We start from the raw sequence: 7985 nt of genomic DNA, 5'->3' as shown, positions 1-7985 counted from the left end.
AAAGCAGCACCCATGCTTTTGCTTGATAAGGATATACCGAGTAATGTATCTGCCTTATACTTTTATTTAAGTGAGATGTATTCTTGCCTTTGGCATGTCTTCCTTCTGTTATACAGCATAGGGACAAGTATTATGGACCTGACTTTATTTTTCCATGAGCTGGATTTTATGAAAGGGAGGTCAATAAAGAATGAATACTTTTGGCTGGATCTTGCCTACTAGTTTATTTTCTCTAGCTCCCTGTTTTGGATGAGTTTGGCCATTGGTTCTCCTAGCAGTGCAGCTACTTGTGCTTTTTGTGCTGACTTGGTCTTGGGGCTGTTTTGAAATTACACCAATAACATATTTTTGTTTTGTTTTGTTTATTACATAATTTAAACATTTTGCTGATAAAGTTTTTTTGTCAATGACTGTTTTTTCTTCCATATAGCAACAGAAGGAAAAAAAAAACCCAACAATTAGGCTCCAAAACTTTTGACAAAGGTGAAATCGGTGGCATGGCAACTTCAACCCCTTTCCCTCCCCCCCATTATTTTTATTTTCCAAAAGGCATTCGAAGTTCATTTCTCTTTCAGCAAATTGGACTGTTTAAAAGTGGAGGTTCAAAGACCAAAACCCATGAGCTTCCTCCCACCCCTCTTCTGCACCCTGGAAACACCAGTCCTCAACTCCCTTGCAGTTGCATGGATCCTCAGGAATGATTATTTTTTTTTTTCCCCATACCCACCCAAAGACAATTTCTAAACCAGTCCCAGAGCTGAACAACCTGTTACAAACCCCCCAATCCCACCCCCCCACTCCACCCCCCCCCGTACTGTGAGTTTTACTGAGCGGATACACAAAGGCGCAGGTAAGACTAATAAGACAGAATATACTCATCATCCGTACCACAACGCTACGTCTCTAAGGCATGCCATCCTAACCGTGATGGGAAGGGAAGCCGGCTGTCTTCCCCTGCGTCCCATCTCGCGTACCTGAGGGAGGGAGGGAGGATCTGAGGTGGCTCTTGGACATGGTGCTGGCCTTCCTTCTCCATCTCCTTTGTTTTATTTCCCTGTCTTTTCCTCAGTTAGAACCCACTGTCCTTCCTTCCCCTTCAAAGAGGCATTGGTCCCCCGGGAGTTTAAAATCCCTTTCTCTGTGTGTGTCTCAGTGTGTATGTGTGTGTGTTTTGGAGGCTGTTGTTACCATTGCTATTTCTCCTCTGGCTTGGAGCTAAGAAACATGGGTGATGTCTGGCAAAGAGAGGAGACTGCTGTCTGAAATAACTTCCGTGTTCAGGTGGAGAGGGAGGAGAGAGAGACTGAAAAACTGAACACATCAGAACAATAGGTGGAGAGGAGTCAAGCTACTGGCTTACTTACGTTGGGTGTCTCATGGATGAGATGTCCTACCACAGGCACCTGCCCAGGGTGTTAGCTAAGGCAGCTCAGTAGGGTGTCGGTGAGCAGCTCCAACCGGCTGAAGACCTCCCTGGAGAAGAGATGTCCCTGCACACTCTCCTCACCCTCTCTGCTTTGTCATCTCTGTATCTCCTCACCCCACATATGCAGCTGTCTGGAGGTACCAGAGGTGGTGTTGAGGGATTCGGCTGACGAATTTGTGACATTTCCTGAACAAGCCTCTCCATGCAGAAGGAAATCCCTGTCAAGGAAAGAGTGCTTCTGGCCTTTAGGCAAGTCACATCACTTCTTTCTCTCTTGCTTTCCCTTCTGGGAAGGGCTGTGCCCTCCTCGAGAAGTCATTACCTACAGCTTGTAAAACCCTACTAGCTGCAAGGAGCCTGTGGCTGTAGGCTACCTTGTTTTGTCCAGAGCTGCTTGCTGTTACAGAGGCACCAGCAGCATCCAGCAGGTCACCAAATTTAGCACAATATCTCATCTTCAGAACTTCTGTGAGAGCAGCTTGTGACCCTTCATAAACATTTAAGGAAAAAGAAAAAAAAGGTAATTTCAGACCTTTCCCTGGAGGACCCTCAGCCTTCAGGCACCTCAGTGCAGCACTGTCTCTTGCTGGGGATAAGCAGCTAGTCATAGCGCCTCCCTAGGAAGGCCACAAAGCCAGCATGGGCAATGGTCATGCTTTGGGAGAAGGTGGTGGTGTGGGCTAGCCTGAGCCTAGTTAGCCCAAATTGTGGGGAGTGGACAGATGTCCAGGAGCTATAGGCAACAGGGCTATACCGAAAGTGATACAAGGTTAGACATAGCAAAAGGAGAGGAAAAGGAGAGGAGTAAAGCAGGACTGTACCTTCCTCCTTGTGGCTGTGACCTTTCTCAGGGGCTGTGCAGGGTCCTTTCATCCTAGGGATGCTCATCAGGACAACAGCCTGCTTCAGCAACCCTCCTCTCCATGGGACTTACATAATTTTCTTTTGCTCCATGTTGCCTGCCCCACTTTTAATGTGAGCATCTGTACTAGGCTTCACCCCTGGCGTTTGGGGGCATGTCACAGGCAGAAAAGCAGGAGCCTGGCATGTCCCAAGGGATGTGCAGTGTAGCCACAGCCAGTTTGGGAGGGGGAAAGTTATCATTCATTTTAATAAACTCTCCAAGGAGAGAAAAAGGGTAGGACAGAAGGGGGAAGTTTACAGACATAAACAGAGATCTGGAGGCTTGAGGATGGGGATGGACCCAGCCCCCGTGAAGCTCAGCCAGGTTTGGGGCAAATTCTCACCAGAGACTTTGGGTCACCACCTGCTTCTTCCTCCCTCATTTCTTGGCTTCACAAATGGATGTCGCTTTCTAGGTGCTGTGGGCTGCCCCCTCTGACACTGGGTTGGAGTAGAGCATCACCCCAAATCCACTTGCCTAGGGGGTGGCTTGGGGTGAGTTGGGTTCTCTTGCAGCCAGGAAAGGTGAGACATGACATCCTCCCTAGCAATGCTTTGGCAGCAACGCTTGCCAAGGCCTCTGCTCCCCTTCAGAAATGCCCTTTCCATGATTTTTCGGGGCCTGGAGGAGAATTTTGTTAGCTGGATTGCCCTACTGCTGGTCTGAGGAGGTTCGCCTGCCGTGAGGCATCAAACTGGTTGGGTTACAACTGGCTGCTCCCAACCAGGATTTGTTCGGTTGTCTTGTCGAGAGGTCCAAAGGGCTCACACTAAAACTATTTAAGAAAAAAAAGCCCACCTAGATTTATTGAGCTTAAGTACCATAAGATGATGCAGAAGAGGAAGCTGCTGCTCTGAGCTTGCTGGGAGGATGGACCGGGGGGACCATTTCCCAGTGACATGCTGGGTGGTGGGTGCCAGAGCTACCTCCCCTCAAGCACACCAAGCACATTGCTCTTTTACTGGTCCCCCCTTCCTCCCCACATATGAAGGGGAGGGTGGTTCCCACCCAAAAAGAGACCAAACCATTCCCCTTGGGTCTGTGCTGCAGTTCCCTGGACATGGCTGCATGAAGGAGCATTGGTGCCGGGGGTGAGAGGCAGACGCGGGTAGGAGGCCATGAGGTGGGGAGAAAGATGGAGACACGGACTGAGAGAGAGAGAAAAGAGTGATGGAGAACTGTAGGCAGGCTGGACATGAGGGCTGTCTTGCTGCAAGACCTCTGGCGCTTAGCCAGAGGCGTTGATGTAGAGCTGGCTCTTGAGGATGTAGTCAATGACGGGCTGGCAGAGGTAATCCACGACGTGTCCGTCCCCATGCTGCAGGGCCAGTCTGGGGGTGCGGGGGGGAGAGAAAGGGATCAGCACTTGCTTGGGTGGGTTGGGTGGCACCTTGCTGTCCCCACAAATGGAGGGGCTGGCTGGGGGCACCCCCATCCCCATCCTGTAATAGGAGTCCCCCTGCATCACCCACCTGCTTTTGGTGGAGCTGACAACCGACATGGGGTGGTTTGAGTCGTCCTTCACCACCAGGATGTTGTTCTGCAGAGGAAGGAGGGAGAAAGGAGTGAAGGGATGGCCCAAAAGTGGATGTCTGCCCCACCAGCCCCTCTGCCCCGGTGGCCTTGGGGGGCTGCTGCGTGGTGGCCTCATTGCTCATTCCACCTAGCAGCGGAGAGCATCCCCTCTTGAGACAAAGTGTTCTACTGGGTAAAGAGAGGCTGTGTGTCCTTTCACATCCTTCCCTGGCCATTCACTTACTTTGTATTTGCGGAGTATGGAGGAGTGATTCATGATCCGGTCAGGGTCTGCTCCATCTCGGGGCACCACCACAATCCCAAACTCCCCGACAATCACCTCCATCTAGGAGCAACCCGAAGTGGAGAGAGCTTTATAAACAGCCCATGCAAAACCTGCCACTGCCTGTCAACCCCCCCCCCCCCGTGAAATCTGGGCCATGGTCTGGATGGAGTTAGAAATTCTATTTGAGGCTATCTATCTCAACAGCCTTTGGCAGAAACTTGGAATTATCAAGGCATGTTGAGTGGTCTGCAGTGAATGAAATAAAACATCACAGGGTTAAATCCTAGATGCTGAGGTTAGGCTTTAGGGAGGACTCTTCATGGTAGAAGGAGGGTGGCAGCAGAAGAGGTTGCCTGAGGAGGACACAACCTCTGCCTTGCTGGAAGGCTTTATGAGCAGGATGGATGTGTTGGTCCTGACAGAGGTTTTGTAGGGTTCTTCTTCCAAGCTTGTTTGTGCCAAGGGTGGTGGCCAAGTTTGCCACTGCATAAGGATGGTTCCCACTGATCTTGAGTGAGACAAACCAGGCTCATCCAAAAGAACTCTGGGTCAGAAAATCCATGCAGCAGGAGACCATGAGGTGGTGCTAGTGCAAAATGCCTCTTCTGCCTGTGCTTTGACATCCAATTTTTGCATCCTTTGTGCTGGGCTTCAAGACTTGACTCATCTTGGATTTTGCAGCCTTTCAGAGAAGATGTCTGCCAGTTCATGTGTGAACAGTGAGTGGGAGCAGAGCTTGGGTCTGTGGAAGGGGAGGCTGGGTAGTGTTGGTGACTCTGGAGCAGAAGACCCTGTCCCTCAGGCTGCCCATGTGCAGGGGAGGTAAGGGTCAGGGTTGGAATGGAGGAGGTAGTAGGGATTGGGCACAGCTCCTGCCATCCCAAGGGACCTGAGCAGCTCCCAGGAGCGTTGGGTGTGGGAAGCAGAGAAGTAGGAGTGTAGGAAGGAGACAAGGAAGAGGAGGAAGGGAGGCTGGGGAAGAGGAGCATGGATGGGTGCCCAGTGGTGGTGACTCACATCTGCCTCATTCCAAAGGCCAGGGATGCAGAAGGACTCCAGCAGGTCACTGCCACAGAGCAGTAAGATGCGAAGCTCTGAAGAAAAGGAGCAGAGAAGCTCAGAGTTGGGAGAAATGGGTCTGAGCAGGCACATCCCCACCCCCCCCATCCCATCCCATTGCACTGCTCAGGGAGATCCCTTTCTTCACAGACCTCCCCTACCAAAACAAGTCCTGCTAGAGATCCCACAGTCCTTCTTGCATCCCTACTGGTGCCCAACATCAAATTCCCCCAACCCTATTTTATTTCAGCTTCTCTCCTGTGCTGCTGGGTTGTTGTCAGCATTGCTACCTGCTGTTTAACTGTGGGTGTGCCTCAGCACTGGAGGTGGGGTATTCCCAAGGAAGCGAGTCATTTCTCCATGCTATGGGCACCCACAATCTCTTCATGATCTGCTGCAGGGGCTCCAGCCATAGGGCAACAGGCAGAGCCCAGGGGACTGTAGAGATTAATTTATTTGCCCAGCCACCAGAGGAAAGCCATAAACCTGCCTGGAAGGGTGGGAAGTGGTGGCTGCATGGGAAGGTACCTCCCTGGTTGGCATTTTCAGGTGGCCAGATCCTTTGGGCTCTGCATGGATGGGTGTTATGGTAGGCTGTATGTGAGCCAGCCCATGGAATGGGTCTCAAAAGCACCAGCAAGTTTCCCATGCAGAGCCCTGGGTGTTGTACAGTGGTGCCCAGTGCATGTCAGCCTCGGGGCGGAGCAGGGGAGGAGAGGTTAAAAGCCTAAAGGGCTTTAGAGAAAGGGGCACCATGGCTGGTTGGGCAGCTGAAATCCCTCCTGCTGCTGTGTGCAAAGTTTTGCAGTGCTGCAGGCAAAATGAGGATGTGGGTGACACCACCATGGGAGGGCAAGGCTGATGGCACTTGGAGTGATTTTCAAGGCATGATGCCATGAAAGATCCATGCCAGTGCTGGGAGCTGGGGCCCTGCTGCTTGCTCCCTCATTTCAGGCTGCTTGTCTGCCAATGGGAACAGGCTCAGGCCAGTTTAGCACTGCTCCTGTTTCACCCCTGAGTCCCAATAGCTGGCACAGGGGTGAGATGATCCAATATCCTTCACTCACTGCCAGATCTGTTGTGCAGCTGCTCCTGAGCCATGTAGTGCTGGCCCAGAGGAGCCAGAGCGACATGGAGGTGGGCTGTGTACTCACCAATCTCCTCATATCTCATCACTGTCCCCAAGTTGGCATTTTCATCTGGGGAAGGGAAGCAAAAAAGAGGTGCTGGTTACGGGCCTAGCAGAGAGGGCTGGGAGGAAGGCTGGGGACTGGAGCTAAACCAGAGGTGATGCTGGACCTTTCCTCTACGTACCCACAAAGGTGAAGCGCTCCATGGGTGGGCGAACGCAGCAAATCCGGCTCAGGCTTTCTCCCACCTTCCCCAGGATCTTTGCTAAAGGTGAAGGAGGAAAATTAATGGGAGGGAGGCTGCGCAACCGCCTTGCACAAGCACTTCACCCACCCTGGTTCTGCCAAGTATTCCTGTGCTCGGGTGAGGGAACTGCTCTCAGCACCTCCCCACCACCTCCTTTTGTGGTCTTAACTCCTGAGAGTTGCTTGAAGGGACCAGCTGAACAGCTAAAATCACTAAAAAAAAATCACAAGATGTTCATTTTTATGGGACTTAAATAATGCCCCTCTTCTCCCCAGCTAATACCTCCATGTCCCACATCCCACTGCGTTGTGAGGGATCCAGCCATGTCACCTCTCCTGACAGTTCATCCCTTGCATGCACGCTGTGGGTACCAGGTAGCCTTTCTCTTGGCTGGTCTCACTGCCTGGACATCATCCAGCTGAAGTCCAGTGAGATTTCACAGGCATTTTAGGCTGTTCTTGGCTCCCCTTGCTGCGCTGAATGCTAAAACTCCCCCATTTCATCCCCACCTGACCCTGGGCTTGGTGCATGGAGCCTGATGAGTGACCTGACCTGAAAATTAGATGATGGAGCACCGTTCCTAATGCTTTGCAGCCCTAGTTGGGAAGTAAGGGGTGGGTGGTCATCACCCTTTTTCCTACCCCAGTGCCACCTACCTGCAGTAGGCTTGTTGGAGATGTTGTTGTTCTGGTAGATGGTCTGCGAGGACTCGTTCTGGGGCTGGCCGATCACAGGGGTGATGGAGGGTGTGTTGACGTTGGAGAGGATGCAGCCAGTCACTCTCTGCAACGAGGGAAAGGTGTAGCTGGAACAGTGTCTTCACCCCAACTACCTCCCAAAACCTTTACAATCCCCGTATCAAGCCTCTACACCCAGGCTGACCGTCAGCTTTACATACGTGACTGGTACGTCCAAATGCACTTTAGGATCCCCAGTCCCATCCGATCTCACTGGATGGGCCTGGGGCTAGCGGGACCCTGTGGATAATGTGGATAATGACTCATGATTAAGCCTGGGGACAGTGGGATTAACTTTTTGTATGGACCCATGACACTGGCAAGGCTGCAGCTGTGCTGCCCCAGGCAGGCATTGCTCCATCACCTGGAGGTGCTCATAAATTCTGAGGGGTAAATAAAAATAAAGCAGCTGATGAACCAGTGGTGCAAAGCCAGCAGCTTACCCTGGGGGCAAATGTGCCCTCTTCCCCTCCACTAGGCCCTGCCGGAGAAGGAAGGCATCTCCAGGGGCTCTCTGGCTTCACTAGACATCCCACCAGGCTGGTTAATGCTACTTCTGTGCCTCTTGTCTGGGCTGCCCATGAGTTTGTATGATGTTGTTTTATCCATTTCCCGTCCTTGTCTTGCTCACTATATCCAAATGTTGGCAGCAGCCCTGCTCTTCCCAATCCTGCAGTCACC

The 7985-nt window shown here is 51.8% G+C and overlaps 1 protein-coding gene across 1 annotated transcript in view; it reads right to left on the bottom strand.

Annotated features, from left to right (window-relative positions):
- Positions 1-3558: 3558 nt before the first annotated feature.
- The window catches only part of NMNAT2 (nicotinamide nucleotide adenylyltransferase 2), a 28934-nt gene continuing 24507 nt past the window's right edge, over positions 3559-7985 (bottom strand). Inside the window, exons 5-11 of the mRNA XM_086463138.1 lie at positions 7224-7350; positions 6505-6585; positions 6345-6389; positions 5149-5225; positions 4090-4191; positions 3803-3870; positions 3559-3661 (exon numbers count right to left, since the gene is read on the bottom strand). Coding sequence (XP_086319264.1) covers positions 3559-3661; positions 3803-3870; positions 4090-4191; positions 5149-5225; positions 6345-6389; positions 6505-6585; positions 7224-7350 — 603 coding nt within the window. The remainder of the gene's footprint in view (positions 3662-3802; positions 3871-4089; positions 4192-5148; positions 5226-6344; positions 6390-6504; positions 6586-7223; positions 7351-7985) is intronic.

Source organism: Leptosomus discolor, chromosome 3, assembly GCF_034619465.1.
Source record: "Leptosomus discolor isolate bLepDis1 chromosome 3, bLepDis1.hap2, whole genome shotgun sequence".
NCBI lineage: Eukaryota > Metazoa > Chordata > Aves > Leptosomiformes > Leptosomidae > Leptosomus > Leptosomus discolor.
The sequence above is the reverse complement of the archived record's forward strand: the minus strand, read 5'-3'. Positions and strand labels throughout refer to the sequence as shown.